At 50.0% G+C, this 26,614-nt stretch overlaps 1 protein-coding gene across 1 annotated transcript; it reads left to right on the top strand.

Moving 5' to 3' along the window:
- The first annotated feature begins 197 nt into the window (after positions 1-197).
- On the top strand, positions 198-26,369 carry kif16bb (kinesin family member 16Bb). The gene is made up of 20 exons (XM_067235736.1): positions 198-244; positions 442-511; positions 690-806; positions 904-1,020; positions 1,772-1,869; positions 3,261-3,370; positions 3,476-3,618; positions 5,681-5,849; positions 6,382-6,519; positions 7,764-7,939; positions 8,254-8,319; positions 8,423-8,482; positions 14,643-14,762; positions 14,921-14,972; positions 15,142-15,279; positions 18,753-18,835; positions 19,907-20,001; positions 21,766-21,819; positions 21,962-22,298; positions 24,208-26,369. Exons 1-20 carry the CDS (start codon positions 198-200, stop codon positions 26,287-26,289), a joined length of 4,272 nt encoding a protein of 1,423 aa, XP_067091837.1. The 3' UTR covers positions 26,290-26,369.
- The last annotated feature ends 245 nt before the right edge of the window (positions 26,370-26,614 follow it).

Below are 26,614 nucleotides of genomic sequence, written 5' to 3' on the forward strand. Positions count from 1 at the left end.
GTGTTATGACATGTTATGCACAGGTGACAGGTGTATGCAGAAAGTTTGTGGACTCATTGGACGAAAGACGATTTTGAAGTACAACGTGAAAAGTATATATTATTGTGGGAGTAGGAGAACAAATGTGCATTTAGGTTTTACTAATTTAAGTCAAGAGCGTCAAGTGAATTATTGTTGCAAGGTGATTTGGACAAACTATGGCGTCAGTTCGAGTTGCTGTCCGAGTTCGACCCTTGAACAAGAGGTTTGTACATTGTGTGCGCGTCAGCTTTTACAATGTTCAAATTATTTGAACAATTGTTGTTACAATTGTTAGATTCGCATTTGTTCAATAGGTTTTAATTCTTTTGTTTGTAAAGCATCATAATCTTTATGATAATTCTGTACCTTATATGAACGTGATTACTTGAATGGTTTAGTTACCTACTTTGATTTTAATAGAGAAAAAGAAATGTCAGCGAAGGTGATCGTCCGCATGGAGGGATGTTCAACTTCCATACTAAACCCAAAGGTGACTCGCTAACCTAATATGCAGGCCACAATATTACGCTCACGAGCAAACAGCCAATTTCTACCCAGTATTCTCTCAGCAAGAGACGAGATAGTCAGCGTGATCTCTGTGATGGCAATCAGAAACGCCAAGTATGGCAGACCACTACTGCAATTCTCTTTTTTCCCCGTGTTCACAGCACATATCCAAAGGCGTTCCAGCAGATGAAATAAAAGATGAAGGGAAGACATTCTCTTTTGATTTCTCCTATGATTCTACTGATATCAGAGGAGGCAGCTTTGTACCTCAGGAACAGGTACTAAAGTCTCAGTATGGAGGCGTCCTCTCACTCTAAGCCTACTCTATCTCTGGGCATAAAGCTCTCTGTATTTGTCACTTGCTGTCTTTTTCAGGTTTTCCAAGACTTGGGGAGTGAGGTTTTGACAGCTGCGTTTGAGGGGTATAACGCCTGCGTCTTCGCGTATGGACAGACAGGCTCGGGGAAATCCTACACCATGATGGGGAATCCAGTAAGGGCACTGCTCCTTTTAAACATCTCAAACTCTGTGATGAATGTGCTGTTTTAGTTTGCATAGGTACGAGTTCAAAGTTCAGTTCTGAAGACTATTAAATCAGATTAGGGCCATTAGTTGTATGTCAGTTGAATGTTTAGGAGTAGTTATCTTTCTCAAGCAGTTTACACTCGAGCACACACACACACACACACAAACAATCTCCTCCAAATTAGCGCCTGACTAATAGCATCCTCTCAGTAGATGCGCTCTCTTCTCCATCACTCCATCCACAAGCTGCTCCCCACTAATCAGAAAATGTGATGAGGGCAGCAGTTTCTGCTAGCTCTGCTCACCTTGCCCCGGTGCTGGAAACTCAGGCAGCTAATGAGATTTCTTCTTGTCTACCCGGAGACTTATGCAAGGTCATCATGAGGGTGACTGTCAACATGCTTGATAATCATACAGGCCTCTTCATATTCTCCATCTGCTGGATAGTAATTAAAACAAAGGGGTCCATCAGACTCAGGAATTGCTGTTCGGCTTCTCTGGCTCCAAATCAGACAAGCTGGTGTTTGGAATGTTATTAGGATGTCTTAGCATGTCTGCGCTCGTGTATGCGGGGGAGAGATTCAGCTGCGTTGTGAGAAAGTAGGAAGACCAAATTGAATTCTCTTCTCGTGGAATATGGCTTCCTGGGACTGTCTTTTTGATTGGATGTCTGAGGGTCATGTATGTGATCTGCATCCTGTGTTTCTCGTGGACACAGGGCGATGCAGGGCTGATTCCAAGGATCTGCGAAGGCTTGTTCTGTCAAGGAGCTGCAAACAGCCAGACTGATGGGACGTCCTTCCTCATGGAGGTCAGGTAAGGGGTCAGCTGATTGGTTGGTTTCCAATGTGTCAGAATATAGCTGCAGATTTCCCTCAATACTGGACATAGACCTGGACCCATATCCATATATAAAGGCCTATAGATGGATGTAGGACAGATATAGGATATAGGACAACCTTCTCTGTTCTGAGAGATATAGGTCTCTGATATAGGAGAGATATAGGATGTACTGGTCTAGCGTTAGCAGTTTAAATAGCCTTTTGGCCTGACAGGGAACTGTACTGCAGAATGAAGTTAGGGGCATGTGTCTAGCGCCTTGTAATGAGTGTCAAATGGCCAGAGAAGTCTGATGTGGAACCCAGGCGTTTCTCTTTGTGGGTTCACTGCAGTTTCCTGGCAAGACCCTCAGTTATTTCCCGACAGCCTGGACAGGATGCCCCAAAGGTTAACACTGAGCCTCTTCATATCTGCATGATGAATTAGGAGCAGTTAGCTGACAGTCATGTCTTAATGAACGTCTGACCTTGAGCCCTTGATGGAATTTTCTGCCGACTCGAGACTAGGGGACAACAAGAGATTCAGTTTGGCAGAGTGCGGTTCCTTTTGTGAACGGGGTAATTTCCAAATAGGATCACATTTTAATATGTTTTCCTTTCCTCCAGAAGCTAATTCGAATCCCAGAGTTGTTACTGAATACAAGCACTAGGCTTGTTTAATACTTTTGGTGCTTAAATCTTTTTTTTTTTATGCAGCTTTCAAGGATGAACAAATATAATTTAATAAACACTAAAAGCTCTGCAACCTAATCAGGTAGAATTATTTCAGGATTAATTTGTGAACATAAAACATTGGTGCAGGTAATAAATGTAGAATGTTGTTGACTTGTTTTCCAAAAAGCTAATCACTTTCACTTTCAAATTCATGTTAACAACCACTTTCTTTGTTAGATTGTGGAAATAGTAATTTGTTATGAATTAGTTTTGCAGTCAATGCATAAACTATGAGGGAGCAATAATAGCTCTCACTTCAAGTGTTACATTTTAATCTGCAGATTTCAGTCTAGTCATGCTTTAGTTCGGTTTTGATCAGGAAATAGCTTTTTTTAAATGCAATCATTTTATGCCCATCATTAAACAGGAACTCAATGGTGGCAAAAACAATCGGATCACCAAACACAGCCATTAAAGTAGAAATTGTTACTCAACCTTCACCATCCAACCCTACACGATGATTATCAAAAATACTCTTATTGTGAAAGACTTGTTCTCCTCCTATGTTACCAGCTACATAGAGATCTGTTCTCCTCCTATGGTTACAGCTACATAGAGATCTGTTTGTCTTCCTATGGTACCAGCTACATAGCGATCTGTTCTCCTCCTATGGTACCAGCTACATAGCGATCTGTTCTCCTCCTATGGTACCAGCTACATAGAGATCTACAACGAGAGAGTGCAGGACCTCCTCCAGAAGACGACCATGGTGAAGGGCAGTCTGAGGGTGAGAGAGCATCCCAAGGATGGGCCCTACGTCCAGGGTAAGACTTCTGCAATGTCCTTTCGTCTCTGGAGCTTCCGCAGGGCCAGTGTGTGGCTGCCCTGCGCCCGGTGCTGATGACTGGCTTGTGTGTGTGTGCCATCAGGCCTGTCCAAGCACCAGGTGCATCACTACAGCGAGGTGGAGGACCTGATGGCGTGGGGGAACGCCAGGCGCACCACGGCCTGCACGGCCATGAACGATGTCAGCAGCCGCTCACACGCCATCTTCACCATCAGCTTCACGCAGGTGCACAAGCACGACTCGGACCTGACGTTACTATGACGATATCAGGGTTTCCCGCCGAAAATGTGTTAAGGTGGTAGGGTGAGATTTGCCGGCGGATCGGGGGGGTTATTTTTTTGACAACGTAGTTAAGGCGGCAGGAGTGTGTTGCTTAGGCGGCCGCCTTAACTGCAAAGTGCTGCGGGAAACCCTGGATATTCTGTTTGGAAAGCCAGGTCCATATTCTTGTGGACCTGGCTGTGTCGGAAAGTGTTTGTCTTGGGGCACTAAACACACTCACCTTGAATATTATCTCTCTGTGTGTGTGTATGTATATATATCTCTGTGTGTGTGTGTGTGTACATGTCTCTTCTTCAGTTTTGTATGTGTGTGTGTGTGTGTGTGTATATACATCTTTGTGTAAGTAAGTAAGACTTTATTTATATAGCACATTTCATACAAGAATTGTAGCTCAAGGTGCTTTACACAAAATCAATAAAAACAATAATACAAGTGATAAAAGTAATAATTAAAATAGCAAATTATAAAAACAATAATATAACTAATAAAAGTAGTAAAACCCTTCTGAGATAAAATTACTTAAATGCTTCGGTAAAAAGGTAGGTTTTAAGCTGTCTTTTAAAAATGTCTAGCGTATTTGCTTCCCTAATATTTATGGGTAATTTGTTCCATAGTTTCAGTGTTTTAGCTGGTGTGTAGTTTATAAAGGTGTTAGCAATGTAGCTAGGTCCTTGTCCGTGTAGAGCTTTGTATGTGAGGAAAAGGACCTTAAAGTCAATTCTGAAGGTAACAGGGAGCCAGTGTAAAGTAGCTAGGACAGGACTAATGTGTTCTCTCCTTTTAGTTTTGGTTAATAATCTAGCTGCAGAATTTTGAATGAGCTGTAGTCTTTCAGTGGTTTTCTTGGGAAGACCAGTGAAAAGTGCGTTACAGTAGTCCAGCCGGGTGGATATAAAAGCATGAATTAACTTCTCTGCATCATTTTGGTTTATGAATGGTCGTACCTTTGCTATATTCCTCAGGTGAAAGAAAGCTGTTTTGGTCACTTTATTAATGTGAGAGTTGAAATTCAAATCTGAGTCCAGGATTACACTGAGACTCGTCACCTCTGGTTTAAGACAGGGGGTTAAGCCTCCTAGATTCTTAGTGAGCATCTCTCTTTTGGATTTGGGGCCACATAGTAGGACTTGGTTTTGTCTTCATTTAATTTAAGAAAGTTATCATTCATCCATTTGTTTATTGCCAACAGGCAGTTGGTAATGGAATTGATGGCCGTTGCATCGTTGGGTTCAGTGGATATATATAGTTTTGTGTCATCCGCATAGCTATGGAAATCTATGTTCTGTTCTCTGATTATGTCGCCGAGTGGTAACATAAAGACAAAAAAGTTATGGACCTAAGCAGCTTCCTTGAGCAACCCCGTAGCAGTTCTCATGTTTCTTGGACCTATGGTCTCCTAAACTAACATAAAACTTCCTTCCTGTGATATATGATTTCATCCAGTTCAATACACTATCCGTGAACCCAATAAGCTTTTCCAGTCTATTGATTAAGATGTTGTGATCAATGGTATCAAATGCTGCACTGAGATCTAACAGGATAAGGATAGAGACTTTATTTGCATCAGAGTTTAGTCTGAGGTTGCTAATTATTTTGGTGAGAGCAGTTTCTGTACTGTGATATTTCCTGAAACCTGACTGCGAGACTTCCAGGATGTTATTTTCTTCAAGAAAATAATTTAATTGGACTAAAACTATCTTTTCCAGTACTTTACTAATAAATGGAAGGTTTGATATTGGTCTGTAATTTGCAAGTAGACTGTTATCCAATTTGGGTTTCTTTAATAGGGGCTTTACAACAGCTGTTTTGAAGGCATCTGGGAAGATGTCAGTTCTAAGGGATGTGTTTATATGTCTCTTCTTATGTACATGTCTCTTCCTCAGTTTTGTGTGTGTGTCGTGTGTGTGTGTGTATATATATCTTTGTGTGTACATGTCTCTTCCTCAGTTTTGTGTGTGTGTGTGTCTAATGTATGTATGTGGGTGTGTTACCTCTATGCCCTCAGGCTCGGTTCGACCCTGCCCTGCCTTGTGAGACGGTGAGCAAGGTCCACCTGGTGGATCTGGCGGGCAGCGAGCGGGCAGACGCCACGCGCTCCTCCGGGGCCAGGCTGAAGGAGGGGGCCAACATCAATCGCTCCCTCGTCACGCTGGGCAGCGTCATCTCAGCACTGGGTGCGTCTCACTTGCCGGGATCACCACCTCAGTTCTCTGTGATAACACCACTACCGCCTCGCACACTTACCTCAGTTCTCTGTGTGATAACACAACTACCGCCTCGCACACTTACCTCAGTTCTCTGTGTGATAACACAACTACCGCCTCGCACACTTACCTCAGTTCTCTGTGTGATAACACAACTACCGCCTCGCACACTTACCTCAGTTCTCTGTGTGATAACACAACTACCGCCTCGCACACTTACCTCAGTTCTCTGTGATAACACAACTACTGCCTTGCACACTTACCTCAGTTCTCTGCACTATAACTCACGTAATGAAAGTCATGCTTGTGCTGCTGAATGATATTTATAGGACCAGCTCTTTGTTGTTGTAGTCTGAAATGCTGAGGGGTTCGTCCCCTTAATTTCTCCCCCCCCCACCCCCCCCCCCTCCTCCTCCAAGTATCTTTCAGGCGAGAATCATCCTACTGTTAGAACCCCCTAAGGCTGGTTTAATTGGTCTGTTTGTGTGCCATGTGATGCCAGCTGACCTGAGTGACAGTGGCCATGGTCCCCAGTCCTCCAGGAAGAGGAAGCTGGTGTTCGTTCCCTACAGAGACTCGGTTCTGACGTGGCTTCTGAAGGACAGTCTGGGAGGGAACTCCAAGACCATCATGATCGCAGGTACAGAACATCTCTCTGACTGGGACCACCAATACAGGCCCACCCTGAGGGAAGGTCTTAGAACCCATCCATGTGTGTCCTCAAACTTCCTGGAGATGGAGGTGATAGTGTTGCGTAACCTTAGGGATGGGGGTGGTCAGGGGTTGAGGTGTGGGTCAACGTTCATTTAGGAATTGCCTTTGACCCTCACCTTTGTGCTCCAGTCATCCGTCCGTCAAACTCCTGAAGTTTGCGGACGACACCACCCTTATTGGGCTCATCTCTGGTGGAGACGAGTCTGATTATAGGTGGGAAGCGGCCAACCTGGTGACCTGGTGCAGCCAGAACAACTTAGAGCTCAATGCTCTTAAGACAGTGGAGATGGTTGTGGACTTCAGGAGGAACACAGCCCCACTCACCCCCATCACCCTGTGTGACTCCCCAGTCAACACTGTGGAGTCCTTCCGCTTCCTGGGCACTATCCTCTCCCAGGACCTCAAGTGGGAACTGAACATCAGCTCCCTCATCAAGAAAGCACAACAGAGGATGTACTTCCTTCGGCAGCTGAAGAAGTTCAACCTGCCAAAGACAATGATGGTGCACTTCTACTCAGCCATCATTGAGTCCATCCTCACCTCCTCCATCACCGTCTGGTACGCTGCTGCCACTGCCAAGGACAAGAGCAGACTGCAGCGTATCATCCGTACTGCTGAGAAGGTGATTGGCTGCAATCTGCCTACCCTCGAGGACCTGCACACCTCGAGGACCCTGAGGCGAGCGAGGAAGATTGTGGCCGACTCCTCCCACCCTGGACACTCCCTGTTTCAGTCACTCCCCTCCGGCAGAAGGCTGCGGTCTATCAGGACCAATACCTCACGCCACAAAAACAGTTTCTTCCCTTCCGCTGTTGGCCTCTTCAACAAGGCCAAGGGACCACACTGACTCAAATGACTTATTGCCTAAAACACTCTGCTTTTGCACTGCACCATAACATGGTATCTTGTACATTTGTATTTTTTGTAATATTTGTATTTTTGTATTTTTATATTGTAATTTACGGCAACTTATATTTATCCCACTTAGTACTGCTAGTTTATGTACCCTTAGTATAGTTAGTCCACATATTTAAATTTTAGGTATATGTTTATTGTATGCACCTTCCTGCCAAAGCAAATTCCTTGTCTGTGCAAACTTTCATGGCGAATAAATCCCTTTCTGATTCTGATTCTGATTCTGAAGTGGGAATGTGTGATTTGTCCTCGCAGCCCTTTCCCCTGCTGATGTCAACTACGGAGAGACTCTTAGCACCCTGCGCTACGCTAACAGAGCTAAAAACATCGTCAACTCTCCGATGGTGAACGAGGACCCGAGCGTGCGGGTGATCAGGGAGCTGCAGGCAGAGATCGCCAGGCTGAGAGAGATGGTGGGCCCGGACAATCAGGTGAGCTCCCCTCGCAGAAAGATCCAATGAAATTGATTTGTACAGCTTTTTTTTTTTTGCAAGCAGTGTCACAGAGGGATTCACATACGCCCATAGAATTGCACCTAAACCAACCTGAACCCTCAGAGAGATAAAAAATTTAAGACACCTTGGAAGGTTCAGAGATTAAGTCGAGGTCCAGAACTCTGTAGTGAAAGAAGTACTTCCTGAATGTAGATCATTGGCGATGGTTTTTAATAATTGTTCTTTTTTTTTCTAGCCATGCATTTGTTAACACGTGAGGGTCATGTTCTTGGCCCTCTGTCTGTCCTCAGGACCTCTCGGGGGATCCAGCCTCCACGCTCCGAGTGGAGAAGAAACTTCACCGGAACGAGGCCAAGGTGAGCCGAACACCGGTGTCTCCTCGACGTCACGTCACGGCTACCCGCGTTCCTTCCGGGAAACGTGAAGTCAGAACGCCGCTCTCTTTCTGCCCTCGTTTAGGTGCTGGAGCTGACCAAGGAGTGGGCGAGCAAGTGGGGCGAAACGCAGAACATTCTCAAGGTGTGATTATCCATGTCTTATACCTCCTGTTGTCATTCCCCGGTTGCAGATACTTCTTCCCGGAAAGCGTTTCTGAAGAGCTGATGTTGTAACTTGTTTGGCGGCCTCGGTCCTTGTCTGTCTGTGTGGTTCTCTCTCTCTCCCTGCTCCTTCCTCTTCAGACAGACACACATACACCCCCCTAACAAAAAAACAGAAACCCAGCCCAACAGATGGCCCTGTGCCGTGTCAGAGCTTAGGAGCCGTCTGTCCAGTTGCCGTGAGACTTAGAAGGCCACATGAGCTTGACATATTAGCAAAATGTAATGTTTTAGTCCTTGGCTGGCTGGTGTCATTTACCATTCTGTTAGAAGAAGCTTTTCTGTGAAGAAGCCGACTCGGGGGGAGAAGATAAATAAATAAAAAAACTTCCAAAGTATCCTGGGAGCAATTTACGGTCGGTTTCCTCGACTCACAGAAGCCCAGTGTGTTCTCTGAGCTGACTGCTACATGGAAATTAGCTGGTTGGTTTTCAGAGCGCCGTAATTGAGGATAATCACTTGATGTAGCTCTTTGTTGTGATGTTTTCTAGTTCCCTCTCTTTGTTTTTGTCTTCAGTCTTTGCTCTGTTTCTGAACGTAGGAAATATTACTTGCAAATACCATAGTCAGTTTGAAAGTGCCACTAGTGAGGGGATTATAAAAACTTTTGTTTGGATGAATGCTTTGGCACTTCAGGATTAAATGATGTTCTAGTTGCCTGAAGGCCTTTTGTTCGACATGATGACGTGGCTACACCAGGATATTGAGCAGTATTTGTGATGGACAATTAATTCAACAGCCATTGTGGATGGATGAGGACTTGTCACAAACAATATCTAGTATTTTTTATGTAACTCCCACTGTAATAGCAGAGCAGGATGGGTCATCTCGTGACAATTGGATTGAACAAACGGATTTAATGAGATCGGTCCTCTATTCAGACACACCTTTTGACTGTTCCTGATACAGCAGTAGTTATTAGAGCTCTTGCATGAATGGCTTCATTAATGGCCAAGTGGCAAGGTTGTAGATGTGTTCAGTGATCTTTTAATTTCAGCTGGGTTCATTTTCAGCTGCTCGCAGTTGACACGTCTGACCAGGAGGGGTCCCTGTAGCTCTTCAGAGATCCAGAACCTGGACTCTCAGTGTAATAAAAGTAGCAGGCCAGGTGCCATTTATATGTAATTTTCCAGCTATTTGGATGTGAATGGTATCCAGCTGCCATTAGAGATGGTTTAACGGTCCTGAAGTCAACATTTGACAAAGTGAGGAGAGCGCCAATGAGTGACAGCTTCAGATGTGCCTTCTCTCGCCCCTGAGGAAGGAGAGGGAGAGCAGAGGAGAGCAGAGGAGAGCAGAGGAGAGCAGAGGAGAGCAGAGGAGAGCAGAGGAGAGCAGAGGAGAGCAGAGGAGAGCAGACCGAAAGAGAGCAGAGGAGAGCAGACCGAAAGAGAGCAGAGGAGAGCAGAGGAGAAGGAAGATGTGCCTCACAGAATATATCCCCCAGCATGCCTCACTCAGCCAGCCCAACACGCACTCGTTGATTTGCGACAGAGCCAATAAGGCATTTTTATATATAATCATCATTTCCTCTCATTTCAAAGTGATGGATGCAATGTGAAGGCATTCTTTACAGTAGCTTTCAACCCAGCCTCTCTCTCTGTCTCTCTCTCTGTCTCTCTCTCTGTCTCTCTCTCTGTCTCTCTCTCTCTCTCTCTCTCGACAGACTGCACAGTTCTAAACCCCAACTTGAAAAACAACTCACCAGCGTTCCCTTACCGGAGGTGAGAGTTGGAACAGCTGTGTGTTGTCGTGAATGAGAAGTATCCATGAGGAGACAGACTATTGGGTCTGACCGATCATTTGCACGGTCAAATAACGTGTTGTGGCGAATTCATAACGAAGTGATTATGAAATATCTTCGACCACCTACACCTGAATCCCGTGGAGAGCGTGCTTATTAGGACTTGGTCGTTGACTGGAGTGTGTGGGTGGTTTGCTGTGGGACTCTTAGAGAGAGGCTGGCAGATGAAGCCTAAATCAGGATGGTACATGAGCTCATTACAAGCTGCCTCCCCCTCTAATTAAGAGGTCTTGATTAGCAGCACATGGAGAGGCCGTTTCTGAGTGCCCTGCTCGCTCGTTAAAGGAGCCATGTTGTAAATCTCAGCTTGCGTGTTGAAGGGTAGGTGAAGTGAGGCGGCTGTTCTTGCCAGACCAGGGTCTGGGGCGGAGGGTCTGGTGCGGAGGGTCTGGGGCGGAGGGTCTGGGGCGGAGGGTCTGGGGCGGAGGGTCTGGTGCGGAGGGTCTGGGGCGGAGCAGCGGGGCGCTTATCGGGGCTGTGTGTCTCCATGCAAGAGGGCGGTTATGATGCATGACACAACGTGACACCCGGCTGAAAGGCCACTCCACTGGCAAGCGGCTGGCTCACTGATGTTGCCATAACTCTAAGTGTTTGATGAATGACTTTATGGATTTGACATTTGTCATCCCTCGTACATTTGCATTCTGTGCCGATGAAAAATGCTGGTTTCCTGTGCTGAATGCAGGAGAGGCACTGAGCTCTGAAGAGACAGCCTCCCTTTCAGCCTCCCTTTCAGCCTCCCTTTCAGCCTCCCTTTCAGCCTCCCTTTCAGCCTCCCTTTCAGCCTCCCTTTCAGCCTTCCGTCTGCACAACGGCCTCCTGTCAGCCTCCGAACGGCGTAAACAGAACTTTAATTCTGTATCCGAGGCAATTTTGTGAGAAAAGTTATTCTTCCTCCGCTTCTTAGATTAGAGGTTACAGGGCACCTAAGAAAGGGAATGAATGTGAGACAGGTTGAAGAGCAGCCTCAGCCGTAGACAAATGGCAGGAAGAGCAGGGTTGGGGGAAGGAAGATGATGTACTAGGAGCAAGAGAAGGTGGAGAAAAAGCTTAAATTGACTGGTTATGACACAAACCCAGACCCTGTTAGAACGAGGACTTTCCCCCTTTGTTTTATCTCTGGTGGGTCTTGATATTTTGAAACAATGCTTTGGAAAAATGTGGTGATGTGTGATTTTTAGAAATGTTTCAGCGTTCTGTAGGAAGGTTGGAACAGGAAGAAGCAAATGAAAATCGATGGGAGCGTTGCTCCACTAAACGTTCTGGGAGGAACCGCACTTTGTTTCAGTGTTTGGTGAGAAACGGCGTTGAAAAGAATTTCCAATCTCTTTGATCAAGGTAATGTTTTTATTTCCCTGGACTCAAACTTGCTGGGATCAGCAGACGGTGTAGAGGAAATCTAGAACGGCGTGTTTCCTGGGTCTGCCTGTGTTCACTCTCCATTTACTCTGTTCAGTCAGCACTTATACACCATATTTCATCATTACTGTGTCTCATGACCTTATCACAACCACGCCCTGTCAGCAGTTACCCTTGATACATCATTGGAGATGACCTTTGATGCTCAGAAACCTTGTTCGTTCACCGTGTCAGCGAACAATTGAGTATTCAACTACTTATATATGAAATAAAAATCTTTTTAAGCGAGTAACCCACACAGGAACCTTACAAGCAGAACTGGACTCATCTGAGAACGTCTTCATTTCACCAGAGACATTACGTCTCCTGGATCCAGAGACCTTCTCTGGAGGGAACAGTCTCCCTGGGTGAGAGGGTCCATCGACACAGGCTTGTTGTGGACCCCTCCAGGAGAGAGAAGAGAGAGAGGGAGGGGGGAATGAGAGATGGAGAGGGAGAAGGATGAGCTGATAGGCTAACCAATCGAGCAGCTCTCCTCTGCATAGCAAAAGGGGAAACATGAGGAGCTGAAGCGCTCAGAAATCCATTAAAATTTCGACCCAACTGCAGATGATGGCTTTAATGGGAACTTAAACGCTGCCCAAGCCTGGCTGCTTGTCTGGGGCAGAGTTAATTATTCTCACCACCTGCCTCAATCAGAGTGAAGCATGGGGGATGTGCAGAGAGGGAGAGAGGGAGGAGAGGGGAAGTGAGAAAAGGAGAGAGGGAGGGAAGGAGAGAGACATTCTCACCACAGTCAGAAGTCCAACTTGTTTTGTGGCGGCCTAGGTTCATGGCTGATACTTGAGACAAGTGTGTGTGTGTGTGAGAGTGAGAAAGAGAGAGCGAGAGTGTGAGAGAGGGAAAAATCTCATGTTGTCCTGATGTCTGTGGAAAGTGACACAGTGCATTAATCGGCCAGACCTCACCTCACCTCTAATGAAGTCTGTGAAGAATCCCTTTAATGAAGTACGGGGCCAGAGTCCATGTGTCTCCCTCTTCATTAGAAAAAAGGATTTTACCCATCTCTGTCTTGTCGATGAGGGCTGGAGGGGGGGCAGGCTGGGTCTCTGACGGGAATGGAGGGAGGCCGGGAGGGAGGCCGGGAGGGAGGCCGGGAGGGAGGCCGGGAGGGAGGCCGGGAGGGAGGCCGGGAGGGAGGCCGGGAGGGAGGCCGGGAGGGAGGCCGAGAGGGAGGCCGAGAGGGAGGCCGAGAGGGAGGGGAGCTAGATCACGCAGGGTATTGACTGAATCTTCCATATGTTAGATATTTTCTGCTCGGCCTCTTGAAAAGGTACTTATGATAATCCGTCGCAATTTGAGGTGTGAGTCCCACAGCTTAACACAGCGGATTCTCCTGACAGGGCCACACACCCACTCTGTCTCTCTCTCTCACACACACACACACACTCTCACACTCTCTCTCACCCATTGAGTAGAGGCCATGGCTCAGAGAAGAAAAGGTTGTTAGCCTTGAACCCACACCAGGAAGTTTGCTATCCTTTAATTGCTTAACTTAACATAAATTTCAGTAACCCTGTGTTTCTCAAGGCCTGCCTGGGGGGGGGGGGGGGGGGGGGGGGGGGGGGGGGGGGGTGGTACAGGTCTTCAATAGGTTTCCTGTTTTGTGCCCATGTCTGATATATTTTTTCAAGGTAGATCATTGTTAAAACGCACCCTTCCTGACCATTCTGCATTCCTTTTAAACCGAGTGGAATTCATTCCGGCAAGGATTTTTGCTTGACTTGTTTCAGGTGTTAATGCTTCACACACTCTCTCACACTCTCTCTCACACACACACACATCTCTGTGACTCTCAGGTTGGCAGTGTGTTGCACATGCTCCAGCATCAGTCTGCTGAAGCGGAGACCCTATGGTGCTCATCAGAGCAGGAGCCAAACTTGGCTGTAAAAATGTCTTTCACGGATTACAGCAATTTTTCTGCCTCTTATCACCTTCCTGTTGAGGTGCTGAAATGCCATTGAATACATATTTAGCAGAGATTTTCGGATATGCAGAATGGATTTTTCACGTGCACATTGATTTAGTCTGACTTCTGAGTTTCTGATGTGACTGGTAATGTTGGGGTGCGATGGCCTGTAAGCTGAATGTCAGCACAATAGGGCAGCATTAATCACAGACTTGTGTGTGAAATATGGACCTTAAACCCTTCCTCTTATTTATAATCTGATGGGAATTTTGTATGAATAAATATAATTTCTCACGGTAGAAAATGGTGCGTTCATGATTTTTTTTTAAATAATAATTTATATTTCCCCAATATTCCACTTGTTCTCATACATATCACATCATGTTGTGTACACAAGAGCATGGTGTGGTACTGTTTATTCATATGAATGGAACGGGCTGGAGATGGCAGCCATAAAAAGTGAATCTTTGACCTTTGTCTGACCTTTCCTGCGTCGTCACCAGGGATGTGTCTACCGTGCTGAGGCCGGCTGAAGTTGTCCTGATCTGTGATCGACTAACTTGACTGTCATGGGGATTTTAATGGCCCTGGAGAACGGACATGTCTATAAACAATCACCCAAATGATGCGTGCTCTCCGCCTTTGGCCTCTGCGTGGTTGCCACGGCGTCGCTCGGTGAACACCGTGCACAGTTTGACTGTAGCCATGGCAATCTGAATGATTTATGACCCCTCTTCCGCCTTCAGCCAATCTGCTGCTATCGCGGCGACACATGGTTGGAGTGCTGCTATTATTCAGCTTGGCCTTCGGGCAAGGAAGAGCACTCATAAAGAATTCACTTTTCTTGCTGTTTGCTATTAAATGTCTGTCAGCGGTTTTATGTTTTATATCTTTGTGCTAGGCTGTGAGAGGAGGGTGATTTCTCTGTGTGTGTGTCCCCCCCCCCAGGAGGAGACTCTGGCTCTGAGGAAGGAAGGCAGCGGTGTGGTGCTGGACTCGGCCCTGCCTCACCTCATAGGCATTGACGAGGACCTCCTGAGCACAGGCATCATCCTCTATCATCTGAAAGTGAGGAGCGAGGCCCGTCCGGACGCCTCAGGAATCAATACAAACACATAAGCGCCAAGACGCCGCTGTTATTAAATCTAGAAAATCCATAGCAATTCATCCCCGTGGTTACATCTTGTCGTCCAGCCTGGTCCTCTCTGATGGCGCTCTCATTGCAGGAGGGAAGAACTCTGGTTGGTCAAGATGAGGCATCATCCAATCAGGATATTGGTGAGTCAGGAGGAAGAAGGTATTGGCTCAGCCTGGCTGTCTATAGTGCAGCACAGTGTGAAAGTAGCACTAAGTCATTCTAGAGATTGAGGCTATTTTCCTCTCTCTGCCTCTCACTCTAACCTTCTCTCGCTCTCTCTCTCGCTCTCTTTCTCGCTCTCGCTCTCAGTGCTCCATGGTCCTGGACTCCAGAGCGATCACTGTGTGTTTGAGAACTGTGCAGGGACGGTCACTCTGGTCCCTAGTCCTGGTGCATGGTGCTCAGTCAACGGAGTGCAGATCCATCAGCCCTGCCACCTCACCCAGGGTAACTATCACCTCACCCAGGGTAACTATCACCTCACCCAGGGTAACTATCACCTCACCCAGGGTAACTATCACCTCACCCAGGGTAACTATCACCTCACCCAGGGTAACTATCACCTCACCCAGGGTAACTGGCGTTGCAGTGTTTGTATGAGCCAAGATGGATTCTGTGGTATTTAACTCTTTGAGAATGAATGCTGTCATGGTGACAGAGGCCTGTTACTGTAGTACTGCAGGGAAGCCTTCATGGTCCTTCACGGTTCATCCAAATCCCCGTAAACAAATCGTGCATAAATCACACTACATCAGGTGCACAATCGACCGATGAGTGTTGCATTTCCTTCAATGTTCTCATGCAAATTCCCCCCTCTCCTTAAGAAGCACATCCAGCTAGCTAGTGGGTGGCACGGTAACCACCGCTACTCCCATTTAATTAGGGTTGATGTGATCGCTGCCTTTCAGCGCGCCTCACAGAATCCTCTTTAGATTCCTGTCTCCCTGTCGACGGCGTGACCGCGTGTGTGTTCTCAGAGCCGGGGTGGAGGATGCTCTCCGCAGGGCAGATGCCAAGTCTCTCACTAAACATTTTGCAGGGCGAGAGGCCCTGGACAAAGTCTCAGACAAAGCCACTGGTCCTCCACCTAATTGGCAGATGGAGCTGATAGGGCTGGCGGGGTTGAAGTGGGCTGGAGGATTACCCTTTCAGAGGATGGAGCGGAGCTGAAACTTCGACACAGAGAGGGGGAGAGACGATTCCGTCCGCCAGGGTTGGGAAAGCGCTCTCTCTCCCTCTCTCCCCCTCTCCCTCTCTCCCTCTCTCCTTGGCCGCAAATGCCCCGCTCCTCCGCCGCCGGCAAGATAAGACCAGCACAGTGCGCCACACATCAAAGGGGCCACGCCACTCCTCTCCCCAACCATTTCAATTTAGCCGATATCCCCCTCCGAAACGGAGGCATCTGGAGCCATTTTCTTTGAACAAACGATAGTAATTTCCAGGCCTGATGCAGCCTGAATCTATCCCAGAGTGCAATCCCGGGCTCTTTGTCACTCGTCAGAAGTCATTAATAGCTGCAAGATTAGGATTTGCTGCTCAGGAGAGGGAGAAGGGAACCGGGAGAGGAGACCCAAACATCCTGGGGTGTGTGGTAGATAAGTGTGAGCTTGATAAAAATAAACCGGAGTGTTGGACCTTTTCTATAGCTTTACAAGACATTCCAGGGTTCCCACCAGCCGTGTTCTGTGGTAAGTCATACTCATTTTTTGGCAATGGCGGTGGCAATCTCGCTGGAGCGACTGTGTACTTCGTGGCAGTGTATTCACTTAACATTGGCAAGAGATTGAGAAATGGAATGAGACTATCCAGGTTTAGCTGTCAGGTTTGCCTGGTGGAGAGCTCAGAAATGGCTCCCCAACAATCCTAGAAAAGGCCTACTTTCCCCCTGTTGGAGCAGAGATTGGTGGGGGTGGGGGTGGGGGGGGGGAGAAGAGAAGAGGGGATGAGGGGGTTAGAGAGAGGGGGGTGGGGGGGGCAGAAGAGAAGAGGGGATGAGGGGGTTAGAGAGAGGGGGGTGGGGGGGCTGACAGGTCCGGAAGAGTCTGTCCCCAATTTCTATTGAAAGGCTTAGACACAGATTTTTGGGCCCTGTAAATATCAGCGCTGCATGTCTCTCTCTCACTCCCCCCCCACACACACACACGCACACACACACACACACTCAGCTTGTCTGTGCCCACACACAGGAAGTGGGTGTTCACTGTTGGGCTATCAGGGCTTGATGCACATGAGCCAGGAAGCCTGTGCCCCTCCAGTCATCTTCCACCATCAGCCTCTGACTTGTCCCTGTGTGTCGCTCCATCAGCCTCTGACTTGTCCCTGTGTGTCGCTCCATCAGCCTCTGACTTGTCCCTGTGTGTCGCTCCATCAGCCTCTGACTTGTCCCTGTGTGTCGCTCCATCAGCCTCTGACTTGTCCCTGTGTGTCGCTCCATCAGCCTCTGACTTGTCCCTGTGTGTCGCTCCATCAGCCTCTGACTTGTCCCTGTGTGTCGCTCCATCAGCCTCTGACTTGTCCCTGTGTGTCGCTCCATCCGCCTCTGACTTGTCCCTGTGTGTCGCTCCATCAGCCTCTGACTTGTCCCTGTGTGTCGCTCCATCAGCCTCTGACTTGTCCCTGTGTGTCGCTCCATCCGCCTCTGACTTGTCCCTGTGTGTCGCTCCATCAGCCTCTGACTTGTCCCTGTGTGTCGCTCCATCAGCCTCTGACTTGTCCCTGTGTGTCGCTCCATCAGCCTCTGACTTGTCCCTGTGTGTCGCTCCATCAGCCTCTGACTTGTCCCTGTGTGTCGCTCCATCAGCCTCTGACTTGTCCCTGTGTGTCGCTCCATCAGCCTCTGACTTGTCCCTGTGTGTCGCTCCATCAGCCTCTGACTTGTCCCTGTGTGTCGCTCCATCAGCCTCTGACTTGTCCCTGTGTGTCGCTCCATCAGCCTCTGACTTGTCCCTGTGTGTCGCTCCATCAGCCTCTGACTTGTCCCTGTGTGTCGCTCCATCAGCCTCTGACTTGTCCCTGTGTGTCGCTCCATCAGCCTCTGACTTGTCCCTGTGTGTCGCTCCATCAGCCTCTGACTTGTCCCTGTGTGTCGCTCCATCAGCCTCTGACTTGTCCCTGTGTGTCGCTCCATCAGCCTCTGACTTGTCCCTGTGTGTCGCTCCATCAGCCTCTGACTTGTCCCTGTGTGTCGCTCCATCCACCTCTGACTTGTCCCTGTGTGTCGCTCCATCCGCCTCTGACTTGTCCCTGTGTGTCGCTCCATCCGCCTCTGACTTGTCCCTGTGTGTCGCTCCATCAGCTTCTGACTTGTCCCTGTGTGTCGCTCCATCCGCCTCTGACTTGTACCTGTGTGTCGCTCCATCCGCCTCTGACTTGTCCCTGTGTGTCGCTCCATCCGCCTCTGACTTGTCCCTGTGTGTCGCTCCATCCACCTCTGACTTGTCCCTGTGTGTCGCTCCATCCACCTCTGACTTGTCCCTGTGTGTCGCTCCATCAGCCTCTGACTTGTCCCTGTGTGTCGCTCCATCCGCCTCTGACTTGTCCCTGTGTGTCGCTCCATCCGCCTCTGACTTGTCCCTGTGTGTCGCTCCATCCGCCTCTGACTTGTCCCTGTGTGTCGCTCCATCCACCTCTGACTTGTCCCTGTGTGTCGCTCCATCCACCTCCTGACTTGTCCCTGTGTGTCGCTCCATCCGCCTCTGACTTGTCCCTGTGTGTCGCTCCATCAGCCTCTGACTTGTCCCTGTGTGTCGCTCCATCAGCCTCTGACTTGTCCCTGTGTGTCGCTCCATCAGCCTCTGACTTGTCCCTGTGTGTCGCTCCATCAGCCTCTGACTTGTCCCTGTGTGTCGCTCCATCCACCTCTGACTTGTCCCTGTGTGTCGCTCCATCCACCTCTGACTTGTCCCTGTGTGTCGCTCCAGGTGCTGTGGTACAGCTCGGCAGGGGCACCATGTTCCGTTTCAACCATCCCACTGAAGCGGCCCAGCTCAGAGAGAAACGCAAGGTACTCCTCACACCAGACCACTTCTACTAACCCCGTTTACACCCGGAGATCTGGCTTTGAGTCCTGGAGTCAGTCTGTTTCCCCTGTTCCTCCTGCATATCTTATTTAATAAATATTTTAGTGAGGAAGTTCTATGCAATTCTTCCTTGAGTCATAATTATAGCTGCGCCGTCTGTGATACAATAAAACAAGCTGATCTCTCTTCAAAGAAATGCATGTCGAGTCCTCCCAGCTATCTCTGTAAATATCCCAGTATTCCCTGGTCCCCCTCTCTCCTCCTACGGATGCTTTTTACTCCGAGGAGAAAAGAGATCTCGGGTTGTGGTCCAAAACGCTCGCGTACCTGATTGTTTTTTGGCTGAGGCTGGTGTAGCAGGTTAAGGAATGTTGAGCCTGTATGTAAATTTAGAAGCCTTCTGTTTACCACCACAGGGAATCCTACCCTTCATATGTGTAGCTTTTCAAACTCACCCGATTTAAATCAGTTAGATTAGCCGGGTGTTGTATGACACCATTATTGTCAATAGTTTGGATTCCATTTATTTTTGTTAAATAGGTTATGCTCCTATTTCTGGAGTGCTTTTTCGATCAGGATGTTGTTTTATATTCAGCTGCACTCAATCGTCGATTATCTTGTTTTGTTGGACTATAAACTAGCAGTTAGACTCCCTGCATCTGAGGATTGAGATCTGTAGAGAGCACTCACATAAGATTTGTTCGTATTTGTTTTGCTCACTGTTGAAAGATTACACATGCAGCAACAGCCAAACGCTTTTCAGTGTTACTAAGAGTATCAAGGCCCCATTCTTTACAATTAATTTTCAGATTCAGTGGAAGAATGCATTAATTATTTACCCCAACCGTTTGTACGGCATGTCCCAGGTGTGTAAGCCTCCAGAGGGATCTCTACAGCCACCTGGGTCATGCTGAATAAACAACCCTCATTAGCCTGGAGTGGTGATGACTTTCATCAGTCTCTTTCTGGTTTCATGACACAGCTGCCATCCTCTCTCTCTCCTAACTCCTACGTGGATGTGGAGATCAGATTGCTGTGTTTGGTTTCTCCTCCAGAGCGGTCTCCTGTCCTGTTCCAGGCTGTGTGTCTCTGTGCCAGACCTCTCCAGACCCTCTGAGAGCCTGGCCAAGGCCATGCTGCTCTACCCAGGGTGAGTGATCCTCACACACTCCCACACCTGAGCCTCCGTGCCGCCCCCTCACTCAGACCAAGGGGCCCCCGGAGGAGAACCATATGACCTGGAGGGCCTGATTTGAAAGGGGGGGGGGGGGGGGGGGTTCTTTTCAGTAATGCCAACGTCAGGTGTTCCCCATCCACCTGAGGGCTGTCTGCTCATTACACTGTGTTTGTCTGGCTTGAGGACTGAGTGAAGCTCCTCTGTAACAAGCCAGCAGAGGCGGGCTCCGTCCCAGCTGCAGCTGATAGGCCGCTGTTTCTGCCAGCTTGTCATCTCCTCGAGAAGACAGCGGCCCCAAACAGCAGCACTCCTGCGGTCGAGAGACTAGAGAGAGGGAGTTGGAGAGGGGGGGCGTGAGAGGGAGGGGACACTAGAGACTAAAGAGAGGATGGGAGATAAAGGAGCAGGGGGATAAAGATGGAGGCATGGATTGACGTCCTACAAGTTGAGGAGATTGAGGAAGTAGTCTGGCAGAGAAGGTCTCTCTAAACTGAGGAGTCAGATGGCTGAGCGGTGAGGGAGTCGGGCTAGTAATCTGAAGGTTGCTAGTTCGATTCCCAGCCGTGCCAAATGATGTTGTGTCCTTGGGCTTCACCCTACTTGCTACTGCCTACTGTAAGTCGCTCTGGATAAGAGCGTGTGCTAAATGACTAAATGTAAACCATCAGATGTCACAGCGTGTGCCCTCAGTGCAGTCAAGGTTTGACTGCTAACACATCACTAACGAATGGCCGTAACCCATAGGCATCAGGCTGACAACATACAGCCAGCACACACGTATACATACGCTCACAAGCATTCATCAAACAACCCTACAGATCTCTGGAGTCGAGCACACCAGTCTGCCTTGAAGCTGGACCAATTGTTTTGCGTTAATCCTCCTCGTGGCATAAACCCTCTGACCTTAATCAGAGAAGTCACTTGAGATGTGAGCTCATCTGCGAGCCTTTCACCGCACGGAGACGGTGTGAAGCCATCTTGTCTGGATGCTGGACAGATCCTGCTAATCCGAGCAGGCTCTGCACTGCTCTGGACCGCCGTTTCTCTCTGCCCAATTTGATCAGGGAAACCGAGAGGAATTAATTGGATCTTCTATCATTTCATATCTGTGGAAGCGGCTGAGTTCTGCCTGCTTCGGTAAAGTGGAAATGGGTAATGAGCACAGCACTGTGAGTGAGGGGTTGGTGTGGGTGTAGCTCCCATCCAAAGCTACAACAGTGTGTGTGTGTGTGTTTGGAAGAAGAAACAAGAAATAATCATTTAGGCCTTCAACTTCTGTATGTTTAGGCCAGACCCCATCAGATTTCCGGTGTAAAAGAGGCCAGTCAAGGTCAACCCCGCCTGTTTCTCCCGCTCCTGGTGGAACGTTCCGGATTATCTGACCCACGCCCATTTAATGGCCACCGCAGTTCTCCTGTTCCTCCACTGACAGCCCTTCTGCTCTGCTCGGTCTGACCAGGAGACCTGGGCTGGTGTGGGAGCAGGGCTGGAGACAGGCTGTGATTAGCTGTGCAGGGCTGAGGGGCTGAGGGGCTAGCTGGAGAGTGCTCTGATGTCAGTCTGCCAGCTAGCTACCCACTCAGAGGCGGGCTCCCGTTACTGCAGATCTACCTCCTGTGTGCTCCATGTGCTGTAAAGGCTATGATTTGATTGTCCAGATTTGTTTTTCCTTTATACTGTTATTTTCTCCCCCTCCTGACGTCTTGGACGGGTTGTAATCATCTCCCTGTGTTCTAGGTTGGAGTTTGAGAAACGGCAACAAGAAAAACTGAAGAAGTTGGAAAATTGTCGGTATGTGGAGACAGGCCTGTTTGATCATTCTGTGGCAGCATCTGTGTGCTTGCTTCAGGTTAGATGTATTCTCCATTGAAATGACAGTGGTGATGGGGTGTGTGTGTGTGTGTGTGTGTGTGTGTTGGACTGGTGTGTGCAGGAAGCAAGAGGCGGAGCCACAGAGCGAGGGGGTGGGGCCAGTATACGAGGAGGTGGAGCCAGGGATTGAGGAGGTGGGGCCTGGGTGCGAGAAGGCGGGGCCTGGGAGCAAGGAGGTGGATCGGCAAAGTGAGGGGGAGGGGCCAGAACCTGAAGGGGCGGAGCCTGGGGGCGGACAGCGAGGGGAGGAGGACCTGAGCGAGGGATGCTTGGACGCCTGTGATGAGGAGAGGAGAGGAGAAGAGGAGGAGGAGGGTGCTAACGAGAGGAGAGAGGACCAGAGGAAGCTGCAGTCTGCACAACCTGGGGTCGACGCCCGGAAAAACCAAACGGGCTCTGTGTGGTTAGTAAACACACGTACACACACACACACACACACACACACACACACACACACACACACACACACACACACACACATACACCACACACACACACACACACTGTGTCTGGTCCCGCCCTGCCCCAGCTTGACCAGAGGAGCTTCTCCCTCTACTCTGAGTGTGGCTGTGGAGGGCTTGAAGCCTCTTCTCAGTCTGTCAGCTGGTCCACATCAAGCCCTCCACAGCTGCCGTTTCCTGTCACAGATCTTCACAATCTGTATGTGTAGTTTCCCTCTGTCCCCCCGAGCGCCTGTACTGGATGTAAATCCTGAAATCTACATGCACATTCAGATTCCACTGCTAGTTGAGTGGCTCGTATCTCAGACAGCCTTTTGGGTTGTTTGCTATTCAAATCTAATACATGGTTTAGTGAAGGGGGGGGGGCATGTGTGGTTGGGTCTTATGCCTGCAAACTGTTTCAAGTCTCAAGTGTCACGCCACGGCAAATTATTAAAATTGCTTTTGAAAACAAAGAGCCTTGCAGCGTGTATTAGAAACACGTTTTCTCTGCTGTCTCGCCTCTTTGTATAAACATCATTAGGTTGAAATGTGTTTGTTTCTCTGGGTACAATAACAGATGTGTTATTTCAGTCTGGGTTTCTGACTTCCTGTTGTCCAGCAGGATGGACAGCCCTTCTGCGCTGAACAGATCCAGACTGCCTCGGCTCATCGTGCCCTCTGTCCCACCAGGGACCTGCGCCGGCACGGTACACACACACTCACACACACACACACACACACACACACACTCTTACTCACGCTCTTACTCACGCTCACTCACTCTCACTCATACATACACACATGTGCACCCGCACATACACACATGCATACACGCGCGCACACAAACATATAACAATGTCTACCCTCACACACACTCTCACACACACCCAGCTAGCCCTGCATGCATACACATGGGTATGTAATATTAATGCATTGGTCCGGCCTTATACACAAGCTTGGGGCAGAATAACAGTGGAAGTGTGTGCCTCATGTTTCTGTAGGTCATTTAATGAGGGCTAACCCTTCCAGCAGCATGGCAGAGCCAAGCATGGTTGTGTTGGTAATTTATGTATATTTGGATAAGACTACTGGAGTGTTTGTGTGCCGTCTGTGCCTGCTGTAGATCAAGCGTATCTCGCTGTCCTCTCTCTCTCTGCACAAAGGTGAAGCTAGTGCCATAATGAGTGCTCTCCCTGCCCAGGCAGAGCTAATACAGCTTTTTATGAACCATGAAATGCTTCTCCCCTGGCTTGTGCTGTTTGTTTATTATGCACATATTTCAGCCCTGTAACGCTGTCCTGCAGGCATAGACCACCTAGCAGAGAAGAGCTTCAGTAAAAGCACAGGGCCACTTCCAGACTCTCGTGTTCCCGTCTCTCTGCTCCTTACTGCATTCGGGTGTTTGGGGGGCTGATGCTTCTCCGTGCCTCCTTTGTAATAATGATGCGCTGCATCGGTCATTGTTTTTGGGACAGTAACCAGGATAGAGGATGTAAGTCATATACTATATGTGTAAAGACTTGAATCTGTTCATTCTCTCTGTCTCGCTCTCTCTCTGTCTGTCTCTCTCTCTCTCTCTCTCTTTCTGTCTGTCTCTCTCTCTCTCTCTCTGTGTCTCTCTCTCCCCCACCAGAAGGAGGTCGTACCGTGGACCCGCGTCGTCTTCCCCCCTCCCTCGGCCCCGGGCGGAGACGTCCGTCAGCGAGGGGTAAGCACCAGGGAAGCCCTGGAGCAGGAGAGGGACTCGTCTCATGAATCAGGGCCAGAGATGGTGTGGGGTGGGCGGGGTGGGGGCGAGGCTGGGGCTGGGTCTGGGGACGGTGACGAGCAGGAGGACGGTCCAGGGGAAGTCTGCCTCCGCCAGGTGCCTGTCCCGGGCCGGGGTGATGGATGCTTGGCGGGGCCGGAGGGGCACGCTAACGAGAGGCAGGGCGTCCTGGCTGACGGCTGCGAGGGCTCGTCGGGCTCAGAGGGGAGCTCATTAGACGACTCGGCCCTCCTTCGGGGCGCGGCGGGAACCACGCATCTGCCCGGCCGTCCACACGCCGACACTCTGCTCTCCGCAGACCCGCGGCAGACACGTCAGGCAGGTCCTGGTTCACCGGAAGAAGCTGCCCTGGAGGGCCGGTTCAGCCTGGCTTTGATGGATGGATCCAGGCCGGTGGTGGAGGGGCAGGGGGGCTGCGAGGCAGAGTCCCAGGCAGAGGAGGTGCTAGACGGGGAGCAGGCCTCAGGGCTGGGCTCTCTGGTCAGCAGGGTGTCGTGGGTGTTCCAGGACGCGGGGAGGTTTCTGCGTGGCTCTCCCAGGGTCCTACAGCCCCTCCAGACCCAGACAGCCAGGTCCAGCTGGTCCAGTCAGGTGGTGTCTCTGGTGCTGGACAGCCAGGCCATGTCGGTGGTCAAGGAGAGCCAGGTCTTCTCCCTGGTCAGAGACAGTATGGTGTTCTCCTTGGTGAAGGAGCTACCGTTGGTCCAGAACTTCCAGATGGAACTCAACCAGGATCTTCAGCCTGTAGAGTCAGTTCTGGCCCTTCATAGTCCCCCTGCCCTCTGTCTGCCCCCGCCCCCCCCTGGCCAGACCCCTGCCGAGGCTACAGACCCACCACAGCACCCCAGCACTGCAGGGGAAGGACACCAGAAGGCAACTCTCCAGGAGCTGGTACCGTCACAGGATCAGGACAGCGATCGAGCTCCCGACGAATCACAGGAACAACCCGAGTGTAAAGAGTCTGAGGGAACTGGGATTGAAGAACCGCAAGTCACCTACGGAACCAAAGACCAGGACTCGCCCTCACTTGAGGAGAACACAGGCTTAGCCCCTGTGGTGGCCCAGGAAGGTTCTGTGGTTCCCCAGGAAGGTTCTGTGCTGGTCCAGGAAGGCTCTGTGCTGGCCCAGGAGAGTGAGGGTGTTCCCGTGTTTTATCAGAGCCTGGTGGACTTCCCTTCCAACTTGCTGAAGCTCCGGTCCCTCCCCCTGCCCAGCCTGGTGACCCACCTCCAGTATGCCCTCCCAGCATCGCTCCTCAGCTCTCAGAAGATCCTGGCCGTGTACTGGCTCAGCGCGGCCACTCGCAGCCAGCCCCTCCCTCAGCCAGCCCTCCTCATCCTCCTGGAGTCGGCCCTGTACACCCTGACCTCTGACCCCGCTCCCCTGGCCCTGTTCCACCAGCTGCCTCTGCTCCAGCTGAGGGAGGTGCAGGTGGGCTTCGCGGGGCAGAGCGTGAGGCTGCTGGGGCCCACCGAGGACAGCCTCCTCAGCCTCCACACCCTCAGCCCCAGGCTGACCCAGGAGCTGTGCCGCACCCTGCTGGCGGCGGTCCGTCCTGGGGACGTCCACGCCCCTCGCCACCCCCTCCTCCAGGGTGACCTGCCGGGGCTGTCCTTGGCTTGGGGAGCCCACGTCCCCGACCTGCTGCTGGACGCAGGGCTGCGTGTGTGCTGCCAGTTCCAGAAGAGCCTGGCTGACCTGGTGTATCTGCTGCACGGGAACATGGAGGAGGGCCGGCCCACCCTGGGGGAGGTGCGCCTGCTTCTGTACACCAGCGTGGAGGTGTGTGTGAGCCCCCGGCCGCGGCCCCAGCCCCGAGCCCAGCTCCTCCTCACAGACACGCACCTGGCCCTGCTGCAGGAGGACGGGGTGTTCCATCCCCCCCCCCGCTCCCTCCGTCTGGCCCCCCTCCGGCCGCAGTTCCAGGGGCTGTCGCTACGCCGGCGCTCCCAGATACGCTGCGTGCTGGTGCGCGACGGCGGGAACGGGCCCCAGGGCGGAGCGAGGAGGCTGGACGTCATCTGGGCCCGGCCGGGGGTCAAGGGTCACACGGAGACGGAGGCCGCTGCCTCCTCTAGTCGGGCCTCTAATTCATCTCCGCAGGCTGAAGTGTGGAAATTAACTTTGGGCTGCTCCGCAGAGGCTGCCTGCCTGATTAATCACTTGTCAGACGTCTGATCGCCGACCGGACAGGCAATAATGAACAGTGCAGCCAAGACGCCAGCACCAGGCGAGCTCCACTGCACCTTAATCAACACAGGGAATGATCTCTGCAATTAGAACAGGAGGCTGCTCTATGCAGATATGCAAGCCTCTGTGTATTTATATATACGTAATATATATATGGTTTTAAGATAATTATGTCACACGTTTGATCCTATATATGTATTTGACCAAGCTTTTGCACTTCAGGAAATGTAAACAAAATGCAGCTCACTGTTCTTCACAGGGCTCGTTCTACCTCTGTTTGTTTTTCCTTTTATACACGTTGCACAGTTTTTAA

This window comes from Osmerus mordax, chromosome 5, assembly GCF_038355195.1.
Source record: "Osmerus mordax isolate fOsmMor3 chromosome 5, fOsmMor3.pri, whole genome shotgun sequence".
Lineage (NCBI taxonomy): Eukaryota > Metazoa > Chordata > Actinopteri > Osmeriformes > Osmeridae > Osmerus > Osmerus mordax.